A 13,182-nucleotide genomic window follows, 5' to 3' on the forward strand; every position below is an offset into this window, starting at 1 on the left:
CTTGACTCCTTCATTTGTTTGCAACGAATCTATCGGGAAATATTCGATAATTTTGAAGCACTTGTGGTATTATATGTGATTATTTTTTCCATCCAAATCTTGGCCGATAGAATTGCACCATGAGACATAATTTTCAACGAATTGCCATTTAATCTGTCAGATACAATTGAGGGTTACTTCAACATTTGTTTTTTTTTATATATATCAACATGCAAAATTTCCAGTGAAATTTCCAAGAATTTCCGCTGAAATACCGTGTTGACTATACAAAATAACGTCGAATGGTGCAATCCTATTGGCCAAGATTTGGATGGGAAAAATAATCATTAAAAATTACCGCACTGTTCAATAATAGTGTCTCATAAGTGATTGTTATCCCATTTGTATTCAGCCACTCAGTACAAATCATAGTAAGATCTAAATCGTTACGAATAGGATATTTATTTATCAGGAGGTTTCGAATATATTTATTCATTTGAACTATATCAGCAATTACACGTCTATATCTGCAGTCTAAATCTTCACCTATGATCCTTTATATCCAAGTCATCCTTTTTGTTGCTCTGACGACCAATTATTTCCCTAATATATATTTTTAAAAAATCAACAAATGGAAGGACAAACATCAAGTCTTGACAAGCGTAGGAAAAAATAAGAAAATTGGTGGTTTGGAGCATCAAACTTCGGGCGGTTTCTTCGTATTATTATAAGCGTCTCATATCAACTCAACAGTTTCATCTCAATAGCTCCGAAAATTTGCCTCCTTTCTCCCATGAATCGCGCCAAGTAAATTGGTCCTACATTTAATGATTTTCTTTGTCTCCCTATGCTTTCCAGACTTGGGATTTATCTCGTTATGTTGATTTATTAAAAACCATTTTTAGCTAAATAATTGATTTTCAAAGCAACGAAAACATCAACTTGGCGCAGTTTTTTTAATAAAAACGTAAGTTTTTTTTTTGATTTTGCGTATTTTTTCAAAGTAGCCAAACCAATTTTTCGATATTTTCTAATTTTAATGTTTACAAAAATATCAGATATCCCAATTATCTATGAAAAAAGGCACCTCACGCATCTCTAAAAATCGATTATTAAAGTCCCGATGAAGTTTGAACTTTAAACATTTCCCGCTTGAAACAACCTCAAAATGTGACAGAAGACACGCATGTTCTCTCACCCAATCGGCAACATTATTGTGTAATTTACGAAAGACGCCACGTAAGCCTGTCAGCTATGAAATATAAAAAATCATCGAAAATAATCTCACGTTTGCCGGATTTTGTAGACAGTGCATGTGGCTGAATGGTGTACCTGTTTACGGGGTGATAGGGCATGGCGACCTCATCGAAGAGTGAGAGTATGAATGGGACCATTGGACCAACCAACCCCAGTTGTCGGAGATGGGGTTTGGGGCAGGGACTTGGTCATCTCGGGAACTCTGTCCTGATCGGTGGTATGACTGAGAATTAGCTTCAAAACACTCCCCGTTGAGGTAGAGGCGGTCGACAGAGGCGCTGGGGTCGACCTTGTAGTGGTCCTGGAAAAGGAATTCCAAAAAGGATAACCTGAAAGGGTTGTTTTCATAATTATGAAGTGAGAAAATAACCCCAATCACCAAAACAGGAGGTACAGCTGATAGTTATGAACGTATTAACGGTCTAATATCAATCGAAAAACGCGGATAAGAATGGAAAAGGGAAGGGTATATGCGACTTATATGATGTTACTAAGGTTGATTTGCCCGTAATCTTATGCATGTTGATTTTATCAAGGTATTCTGGTTCCGGACTAGTGAAGGGGGTAGTTGTGTCGTTTATATATTCGCGATCTAGAGATTAAAAAATTAACGCATCGATACAGCCAAGTTAAAAGCAGCTTTGAGGTATTCACCCTCATCGAACTAGGACTCGTGTTATCATTGTCAAACTTTGATATTCTTACCTGGGTGACGGTAGCAATCGGTGACAAATAGCTAAGAATTATCGGCATTTTCTCCCACGTCACAGTGACAAATCAAATAATATCAGATTCGTGTCTGGACCTCTGTAGTTGATTACAGAATTTATTCTTTTGATGAAAAATAAATATGGTGGCGTTGTGAAATCTTCAAAATCTTTAGCAATCAAAGGGCTTTGATAGTGCAAACGGCGAAGAAAAATTCCATCAATGACTTTCATCAAAAGTTGCTCATTATTTTTCTGATGATAATCATAATAAATTTCACGTGTTTCAAGTTCATGTCTAAAATACTGAAGAAATCGTGAATGACACATGATGGTCTTTTAATAACACAAGAACTTGACTCCCAATTTAGAATCTAAACTATGAACCAAGTGGAACTGAGATTTCATGACCTCCTATGGTTAATCTGTTATACAATATATTTGACCGTAATTAGTTTAGACTTTGACCGGATGCCGTTTTTGAATTTTAATTATCAGTTTGAAAAAAAATGGATGGTCACTGAGCGGTGAGTGATAGATAACTTTTTTAAGTTTTTTTTTCTGCAATTCCATTTCGACACTGCAAGTCCGTACCAACGACATCCGAAATATAATCACCTTTGGTAGATAAAATATTGTAGTGTGACGCAAATTGAAGGACATGGCTCATGAGTTAACTATAATTTATTATTTATTTCTTACAGAATTCATTTCCCAGAACGTCCATATCAATAAATCAAATCATGAAAAAATTTCCGCTCATTAATATTATAGGCTTTAATTGACACTATACTAAGAGATCATTATGTTCACTAATTGTGAGGGAAAGACGAAAAACAGTATATTACGATATGAGTGTGAAAGGGGGGAATGTTGAGACAAGTGGATTTTGTAAAGAGAAGATGCACTGAGGGCCGTGATTGTACAATAATAATTATTATTATCCTACCGAGCTGAGCGGGATCAGGTATGCCTCAGGTCCATCGTATTCCGGTAGGCCATAGCTCGACTTGAGCACGACCTGATCCGGCATAACTGGCGATTTCTTATACGGCATGCCATGCTGCAGTCTTCCTTGAACCTGATGAGGTATACATGTCATTTGCCGTACCCAGGCACGGCCCACTTCTACCATGGCAAGGCCTCGTGCAATTACGCAACTTTCAGGAAAAATTCAGTGATGGTTCCCCAAAATTTCCAACAACCGCAGTTGACTCCTGAATTACGAGAGAGATACCTGATTTTTAGTGAATGTTTTTCTCCGTATGAGGGAATTTTTTCAGAGCATTTTTGCGAGAGGTCAAAAAACGATATCTCCGAAAATACTAATACTAACGAACTCCATGAAAACTTCCACATTAATAGCGGCCATGATGAATAGAGCCCATCATCAACATCTGTATCTATATAAAATATAGGAAATGTCGTTATACACAATTTGCGGAATAAATTTAAAAACTCTGACTCAATAATTCGGAAATTTAATTTTCAATGATTACAAAGCTACCACGCGAAAACAAAATGCGAAATGCAATTTCTCACAAATTGATACATATGATTGACATGATAGTGCAACTGTTTATAAAATAATCTTTATTTGTTATTCAGTGCCTGCATATGAGGTGGTTTCAGTTCTCCACACGCCACACAAGCGAAGCCCGGAAGCTAGCCCGGAAGTTCACCTCAGGGCGTTTGGAGAGAATTATAATTTATCACTGAAGTCAACGAAAGGTCTTCTCAAGCCTGGAAAGCATGTATCCATGTGGACAGTATCCAGAAATGCATCCAGTCCCGATGGCCTCGAATATGAAGAAGTACCAGAGGTAATTGTGAATCAAAGCAAATGCGCAATAAGAAAGACAAACATTCCTAAATTCATGAAACCGTTCACGTGTACATAGTACAAATTTATTCGCAGGAACAATCTATTTGTCTTTGAATTATACAACGGAGAAGCTAATTGACTCGAAACTTCATTTCATGCACATAATAATGGCTATAATATTCTAAACGAATGGAGGAACTAAATGGAAAAATAGTGAAACATAACAACATAATTCTATGCATCGCATTAATTCAAAAGGCATCAATAGTGATAGAGATTAATTATGAAAATTTATCGGGATACATCTAGAATTACTGCCAATGCTGTCAGGAGAATTACATGTCTTTACTGAGGGTTCAATTATAATAGTTTCCTTGTAAATCGATAATTCACTGCTTCAAGTAGATATCATAGAGGGATGAGTTCTGGGACAGACATGAATTAATGTATGAGTTAATGGATAATTACCATAAGTTTAATTAATTACCTCAAAGTTGACGTGAAACCCATAATGAACGTGATAATCAAATTGTGGAAATTAGTTTCAGACATCAATTTTAACGAAATGAAGGTCTGAAAAATATTATTTAGCGTAAAAGTTCAAATGTTCGTGATCTAATCTCTGTTTTAAAACCTATCCGTCGATGACATTTGAGACACGGGAAAAAGCTTAAATCAAGTAGTTCTGTCCATGGACTTATTGTCCCTATTTGTGGTTGATTCTTGCTGAAATGAATAATAATGCATACACTAGTATTTTGTTGAAATGAGGAATTTCTTTTGTAGATCGAATCGTTTCATGAACTCGCTAAATTTTACTTTGCCACTTTTTTAAGTTCATTACTATTTTGGCATCTTCCCAAGAAATTATTTATTTCCAAGGTGAATCGATAATCGTCAACAGTGTTTATGTGTAAAGTAGTATGAGATGTTGCGTCAAAGTAATCAGTTGCTTATTTCCACCCGCTTTAAAATTAATGGCTACGTTTGTCAACGAACGGAGCAATTGAAATGCTATTTTTCAATTTTTTCCCAATTTCTTCAGACAACTCAGCTGAAAACCGGTTTTTTTTGATTCATTGTTTTTTTCCCAAATAACTCGAGGTTGATTATCCAATTTGTATTCATTAAAATATAAACTTTTCCGCTTATTACTGCCCATACCAATTTTTTGCTGATTCCTTGAAGCTTATAATAAAAAGATTTTGGAATATTTCAAAAACTTGAATTTTTTTAATTGACCCTTTCGATTATAATGGAAATGTCTGAAGAACTTTTGCAGTAGCGTGGAGCAGGAGCTCATAATGATTTTAAGTTTTATACAAATGATTTTCGATATTTTTACTTGGTGAAATCAGGCTGATGGTTCCGGAAACAATCGGCTTTCATATTCCATATTTTCAAAATATTCGATATGATACTGGTTTTCTGATGAAATAACAATATGAGTACCCTTGCATTGAGTTCTTAGAGCATTGCTGTTATTTTTGTTTTGATGTAGTTGCTTTGCTGAGACGTACAGTGCACCGAAATGAAAATGTAATTTCCTCAATTATTTTTATTTCGGCCAACCAAATACCCAAAATTCTCATTCAGAAATTCACTTAAAATTTAACATGACATAAACATTTAACACATACATAAAAACATTTGATTGGCAGAGTTATTATGTTTTCTTAATGTAATGGGGTTGAAACTTCATCTCACTATCTCGAAATTTATTTGTTGGTCAATACAATTTTTCATTCCGCAGTGGGAACATTGAAAACGCAACTCTTTTTAAACGTTTTATTTTTGAATTTAACTTTAGCTTTGCTTGAATAGGACCACACGTAGGCTGATGTCCGCATGTAGATGTGTGCCTATGTGTGCACGCGTGTGCATTCATTCGGAACTGGGTCAATAACTCTAAAGTAATAATTACCAAAGAGTTTTTTGCAAATATCGCACGATTGGATGATCCGATTCCGAATTAAGAAAAAATTATCACGCTAGCATCAATCTTATCGCGTCGGAATTTAATAATCCTGCTATGGACAATTAGGTTCATTAGATTAGATTTCATAGAAATTTTTCTATTTTTTTGCGAAATCGCTTGTCTGGCTTGGTTATTTCAGTTTTTTATCACAATTAGTTAGAATGTTACGATATATGAATATTTCATATTTGTCCTTGTATTCCATTTTTTAAATACTCATGTCGAGATATTCCCACTTGTCCATTTGTTTTCTATTCAATAGTCTTGTATTTATCAGAAGATTTGTTACTAATTGCTATGGTAGGAAGGAAAGATGAAAAAAAAAACCTTTAGATTCAAAGAAGACAACTAACACATGACAAATTTCTTCTGCTGAATAGATGTGGTCAACAGCTCCTTTGTCTTTTGGTTTTTTGTGCTCATTCTCAATTTCAGTGTTTTTTCGTTATGTGCATATGGCCATGTATGAATGCCATGAATGTAATTGGACCGCCTAATACCAGTTCCATTAAAGTATTTCTTCTTGTCTCATTGTCATTGTCATTGTTAGTTGATTATATTTCATATAAAATATACATATTATTCAATTTTTATACATGTACAGTTGATACATTCATGGTTTGGAAAATCATTCGTTTTTCAACCAATTATTTATTTATTGGACATTTTTTAGACTAATCGATAGACCAACTGATTTTGATCAAATTAGTGGTAAAGTGCCATTTGAACTATGATATTTCGACCTATCGCGTCTAACCCTTCACTTTCCTGCACCAAACAAAAGATTGATGATTCACGTCTACGACCCCGACTTGATAAGAGTTGGAATGGATAAGGTACGAAATCGATTGATTTTGCACCACTGTCAAAGCTAGGAATGTATTCCCACTTCAAAGTGAGCAATCGATACAACGACTCGATTCATATCGAGTGCGACCCGGGTCAAGGAAATTTGGCGACTGTACGAAGGCTCGATCTACTTGATACAAATCTTATGACATTCGTTATTATTGTTTTAGTATTTAGCACAAAACTTACAAATTTATACAACTGATGAATTCGTTATTCAGAAAGACTTCACATGATTTTGAATCAAGTCACACTCGGCAGAATTGCAACATTTTTTCACTTAAGCGAAGAAATTGGAAATGGACAGCGGAATCTGCGTTGAATTTACTATTTCATAACATATGACGGATTTATAATTTTCATACACCATATATCAAAGTTACTTGTATGAAGCGAGCAATTAATATGAAACAATCGAGTAGAAGATGACTCGAGACCTATTATTGGAAAACGATCTCTTTGTTGACTCTCACAAAGTCTGACATCCAAATGAAGCCCCAGTCCAATGAAATCACAGTCATACGAGCCAAACTAGTAGCAAATCCACCAGAACCAATTTTTCTTTGGGTATAGTTTAGAACATTTAACATTGCTCAGGGTGTGAGAGGGAGATACAGTTGATCGACAATGCTAAATATTAATTAAAATCATGAAAAATTTCTAGGGGAGTGCTGACATCGGTGACATCTACCAGGACTCGGATAACATGGCGTCCATATTGTTGCACCAAGATGCAAATGGGAAAGTCCTCGTGGTAAGTTATTTTCACGTGTTCCTCGGTATAATTTCCTCCTTATTTTTACCTTTATCTCCTTACATCATATTGTGATCCACTGTTATTATACTGTCTCGGATGTTTCATCAAAACTCGGAACTGAGCCCATGATGAATTGAGGTGCACCAAGCCAGTCAACAATACGGCTGGAAGCCTTTCTTATAATTATAGCGATAACACTGAGGCTCCGAGCGCGGTTGTGTCTGACGAATGCAATTAGAGGGTGGAGAACAATCGTGGCCAGTCGCATGGCTGGTGTTGTATTGCGAGATGACCAGAAATTGTAATGCAATACTTCCAGGGATTTGGTTTGTTTTGTTTTTCGTTGGACTGTCGTAACCCAATTGCCAAAGGAATTGGTGTTATTGATGAAGAGTTTAACTGATTTCACTTTGAAATGAATGATAGATTCCACAATTTGGGGGTGCAGGCAAGGGGGTGTTAGTTATTGTTTGAATTATTATATATAATTTAAAAGTATTACTGCCCACGAAAACCTTACATGTCAGGGATATGTCATAACAATTTTCTTTAAATTATGAATAGTATTCTAAACTTTCATTAGAAATATTATGGAATCGGCAATTTCTGAGTAGTAAACCAATCGGAATTTTACCACCTCTTTAAATTTTCCATTAATAAAACATTTAAGGATATATTTATCTAAATTTCTTCGATTTTTCTGAATTTTCTGGGAAGGACTGAATTAACATATAATTTTTCATTAGATTTTGTACGAAATGTTTAGTTTTCAGATATGAAATTCTTTGAAATGCTTGTGGTTACTGGGCTTTCGATCACACATTAATATAATTTAATAAGAATGTGACTGAATCGGGAAACATTTCGAATAAAATATTATTAAAAGAGTTTACCCATATGCGATAATGTCAACAGTTCAGTAGACTTATGGTATTTTTTATTTGTTCTCTCATTGTCCATTCCCTTAACTTTTGGCTTCTCCAAAATAACTCTGCTCCGTCAATTACTCATTCAATTACTAACTTTCACGAACTATTCCACCAAATTCATTGATTCGTCAAACATACTAAAGAGGAACGATGTTATTGTGGAATGGAGCATTCAAAACAATATCAGGGGCGTATGACTGTTAGTCAAACAAGGTATAGCCATCTTGCGGTCGTTTGTAGAACATTGAAAACACATTCAAGATGCAGTAGATAATAGATCCGCTGAAAAATGAGTTTTTTCTTAGTATTGTCATTAAAATTTGAATCTAATTGAATGAAGTTGCCAACATATACTTAAATCAAGTAGATACAATATACTTGATGCAAGTATAATTTTCCCCGTGAACAGTTATTTGCACAGTTACAATCAATTTTCTCTCCGGTAAATGAGGAATTCAATAACAATGGTTCGATAAAATCACTACATCCATTACCATTGGAAATTGTGATTATTACAAATTGTTATTTGCGCGGGTTATCAAGGTAAAAGACAATTAGAGGGTGACGAAGTGCTGGTGTCCTCGCATGGCTACTTCATCTTTTTTCAATCCTCTCTTTAATTTCATTGCGATAGATCCACGCCTATCGCGTACCGCAGAAGCCTTCTGGGTAATAATGATGTACGACGGTCACGCACCGCTCATCATCGTGGCTGCACACCTTCACTTGATGTCCTCAAGTCGTTGGCAATAGACATTCTATTATCATTGGTGTGACATACTTGACTTAACTGCAAGTAAATCTCTTATTTTTCGATTCTCATTAAGAGGCGCTTCATCATAGAAAAAAATGTTATTTTTTAAGAACGAAAATTGAAAAGGACTATCCTGAGAAATTATACCTTTCACGTTAACTCATAGATCCACGAAAAACTGTACGTCGGCACAAGTGCCGCGGACTGGGGAAATCGAGGGCTATCGCTCACAGAAGGTAAAACATTTCGTTGCACGTATATGCGAACTATATTTTTAGTGGTGTTACGATCAGCCAGTTCCGAGATCTGTCATTTTTCGTTCACTAGTACTCTGGTGGATCGATCGATAACCATTCGCTGGGAACTTGATAGGAAATTGAGTAGTGCACTAATTCGATGGCCGGTCAATCGTCGGTTGAGCACTGGCTAGATAGTTCGTTGGTTGACAGTCGATCATTGGTTCACTGCTGGTCGTTTGCTAGCCGGTGATTAGTCGATTAGCGGTCGATAGTCAATTGTTCGCCGATTGCTCGACGATCATTGGTCGATCGATACTCAAACAATTCTACCCATGCATCGACTAGCAATGGATATATCAAAAGTCGTCCAAAATGGATCTCTAGCTGTTCCGAAATTTTTCAAAACTCAATTAATTACATATATGATTTTTTTCAAGTCCGCGGCATAAAAACAGAATTTATGAAAAGTACATTTTTATTTTTAAATCTCCAGACGCAAACGCGTTTTTCAGTGTTATTCTTAGAATATTTATTTGGGACTTATTATTATTCAAAATAGTTTCATCGAATTTAATTATCCCATGACACAGAAAATTCATCACAAATTATCTAATCGTTTGGTAATGGTGTTCTGTTTTGGCCCAGTCGGACTGTCGACCGCTTAAACAGGGCAGTTTGCGATCACATTTTTTCCGTGGCCCGAACTTAATGAGTAAAAAGTGGATTTCTTAGTTCTTGTATAAAAGTAAAAGTCAGATTTATTTTTCGATTGACTAAAAACAACATGTATATGACTTTATGAAACTCGTAATCGGATTAATAGGACTAACATGTCGACTATCATCTGAATATGTCCTTACATCGAATAGGTATTTTTAAGAGTTGAGATTCAAGATCCCCAACAATAAATCATCCCAGGTCTGAACAGCACTTTTAATGTGGGCTTCTAAATTGATGTTAAAATGACAGGACTAGAAAAATTATCAGAAAAATGTTAAGGTCAACCTACTCATATCGTGAGGGAACCTAATGGTGGTAACCTGTATTTCATTTCATCATTTCATTAAAGAAATAAGGGCAAAGGAATCTCCTGTTTTGTTAAACAGATGCTCTCTCATCAGACTCTAGGGTTTTTTTAATGCAAAAAGCGATTTTGAGCTGTTCACTTTACAACTTATCTTCCTTACGTATTTTTCATTTAGTCAGTAAATTAGAGAAGCATTTCCAAACCTCGTATTAAGCTGAAATATACACTCAGACCTGTTACGCCGTTTCTGTAATAACTCTTCTCTGTCTGTCTAAAGGAGCGCCTAGAGGGTTTTCTTTCCCCTCACTTTCTGAAGAAAAATGATATTTTCTTTTGTGGATTTTTATACACTGATGACTTGGACTTTTAATTTCATCCGCACAAAAAAAATAATAAATGGCTGGCCAGAGACGCCCGAATCAATAGTTGCGTAGCCAACAGAGTTCACTTGAATTTTGTATGAAAAGTGGCACTACTCGATGATCTTAAGAAAGAGGCGCCAAATACAAGTTGTCCGTTGAATTGAAAGTAACTTACTCCATTACTTCGGAGTATATCTGCAGTAAATCGTTCTCCAAATTAAATACCTCAACATGAATTATGAAATTAACTTATTATTATGAAGATGAGCACATGTGAAACAGTTCCCAAATAATGAAGCTTCTGACATTTATACTGCTTGACATTTCCTACCGATATAATTACAAAACCATTAATTTTCGCTGCATATGATCCCGCAGAACTTCACAAATCCCAACCCGCTCCAGTAGTTACGTCCCAACATCAATGTTGTGAAGTCCGGAGTTGATTCAGTGATTCAATGGTGTATGCTAATTATCCTACACTGACCCATTATATAATTTTACAATGTACAAGCGTTGTTCAGTAACGACCCGCGTGTCCTGACCTTTCGCTTTCACTCTTTCTTAGGTTATATACCTACGTATGGGCTCGATGACATTAACAGACCGTTTACAATTTTCATTTGTTTTTTTTTTGTTGATTTTTGTCAGGAGGGGAATATTGGTTCGGAGCTCGTTATTCGACCGCTTCCTGAACGCATCCTCAACGAGGTAGTTCCTAGTATTGCAGCACTTCATGATGAAAATTTATTGCCAAATGTGACGAGGAGCAAAAGAGATTTGAGTCAGACGCATCATCATGTGGTTTTCAAGCGGGTTGAAAGGCCCTTGGCGGATGAATATAGCGATTTTGGTGAGAAATATTATTTTTTATAAACATAAATGTCGCTCACACTTTGTATTGAATTCACAACAGGCTGCTACGAGCTTTGAATGGCCAACTATTCCAATGAGCTTTCTGATGCATTTAAAATCATTTATACAAAGCTAAAAACAAATAATTAATGCCAAAAACAAAGTCATCCTGATTTGTTCACTCTGCGGGTGTTCAAAAAGGTCAAAACTGTTCGGCGCTTTCTGATTTTTGGAGCTACAGAGATTTCTGGATTGCAAAGTTTTTGAAAAATAATAATAAAAATATTTTTTCTTTAAATTCTACTCATACACATCTCATTCCGAGCTTTTCTTGTGAAACAGCTCTTTCATGTGCTATAGCTCAAAAAATCTTCTTGAAAGAATTTAGAATTAATTTTTAATTTTTCACGAATAATTTAGCTGCCCATCCTATTCAAATAACGTCAACGTTGATATTGAATGAAACAATATTATTATATAACTATGGTAAAGAAAGCTGTAATTGTTATTGCACACATTTTTTCAAGAAAAACTTCTCTAATTCAAACATAACAGGCCATGGACTATTATTATTAACATTTTAAACGTTTTTAGAGTAATTAAAAATTCAACAATTCTTTCGTTTTAATTATTAGTTTTTTTAAATTACGAAAGATCGTATTGAAACTCTTACTTCAATAGCCCACGATTTCTAAATATCATAGAAGTCGTTCTTTTATCAACATTGAGATTTTTGAATTTTTCTAATATTAGAACACAATGTACGCTCTGTATGCATATATATAGAATTAGGGCGTGAGTCATTCTTCGATTTGATGAAAAAACTTTTTAATATGAATTCTACTAGATATGAAATAAAAACATCTCTCTCCCTCTTTTCCAATATCATCTTGAAACGAAAAAAAAATTACTCCAAGATTACAAGCCTACAAATATGAAATAGAACTCTATGAATATGTAGATTATAATATTACATATTCCATTTCAATATATATCAATATCGAACATATGTTGTGGTGAGGTTTGGGGTTAGATCATCCACTGCAATTAATCCTGGATGCTTTACCCAATTTGTAAATAGTACCGGACGATTCACAAAGGATAAATAAAGTTTATCCTTCTTTTTCGATAGTTCATTAGACATTGTATCCTTTGCTTTTATGATCACCACGGGTTCACACTCGGTGAAGAGGTCTCACGTGACGGGTGGGAAAGTCTAGTAAACACTCCCGGATTGTTATGAAATTGGATAATTGAGATGACTCTTTAAACAGACTCCTTGTGTGAGTGTGGGACAGTATAACGCCTTATTATTTTTGGCTCGGTCGGTGGAGCTCAGCGATCTTCAAAGATCTCTGCTTTGCTCCTGGCCGCACTTTGATAGTTGAAGAGGCTACAAAGCTCATAGAAGACGTAATTCGCTGAGCTCCGGAGTTTCACGATTTTCTGTCCTAATATTGTCTTATATCGTCATTGACGGAAGACTTACACAGTCAAATGGTCCATAGATCTGAACTGGACGTGCTAAAAGCCATTCAACTGCTCAATATGATGTTTGAAATGACGCCAACCTATTGCTGGCAACTGCCTCCATATCAGTAGATTGGTTAGCAAAATTTTCAACGGCGTCGTGAGGGTGCTGACCAATATCTTTTGTGTTTCAA

General features: G+C 35.4%; 1 protein-coding gene across 4 annotated transcripts in view; it reads left to right on the plus strand.

Annotated features, from left to right (window-relative positions):
* Positions 1 to 13,182, plus strand: part of LOC135169770 (A disintegrin and metalloproteinase with thrombospondin motifs like) — a 152,787-nt gene that overhangs the window by 117,148 nt on the left and 22,457 nt on the right. For all 4 annotated transcript variants that reach the window (XM_064135065.1, XM_064135063.1, XM_064135066.1 and 1 more), the window contains 3 exons: positions 3,552 to 3,766; positions 7,260 to 7,349; positions 11,315 to 11,516. In XM_064135065.1, coding sequence (XP_063991135.1) covers positions 3,552 to 3,766; positions 7,260 to 7,349; positions 11,315 to 11,516 — 507 coding nt within the window. The remainder of the gene's footprint in view (positions 1 to 3,551; positions 3,767 to 7,259; positions 7,350 to 11,314; positions 11,517 to 13,182) is intronic.

Source organism: Diachasmimorpha longicaudata, chromosome 15, assembly GCF_034640455.1.
Source record: "Diachasmimorpha longicaudata isolate KC_UGA_2023 chromosome 15, iyDiaLong2, whole genome shotgun sequence".
Taxonomy (NCBI): Eukaryota; Metazoa; Arthropoda; class Insecta; order Hymenoptera; family Braconidae; genus Diachasmimorpha; species Diachasmimorpha longicaudata.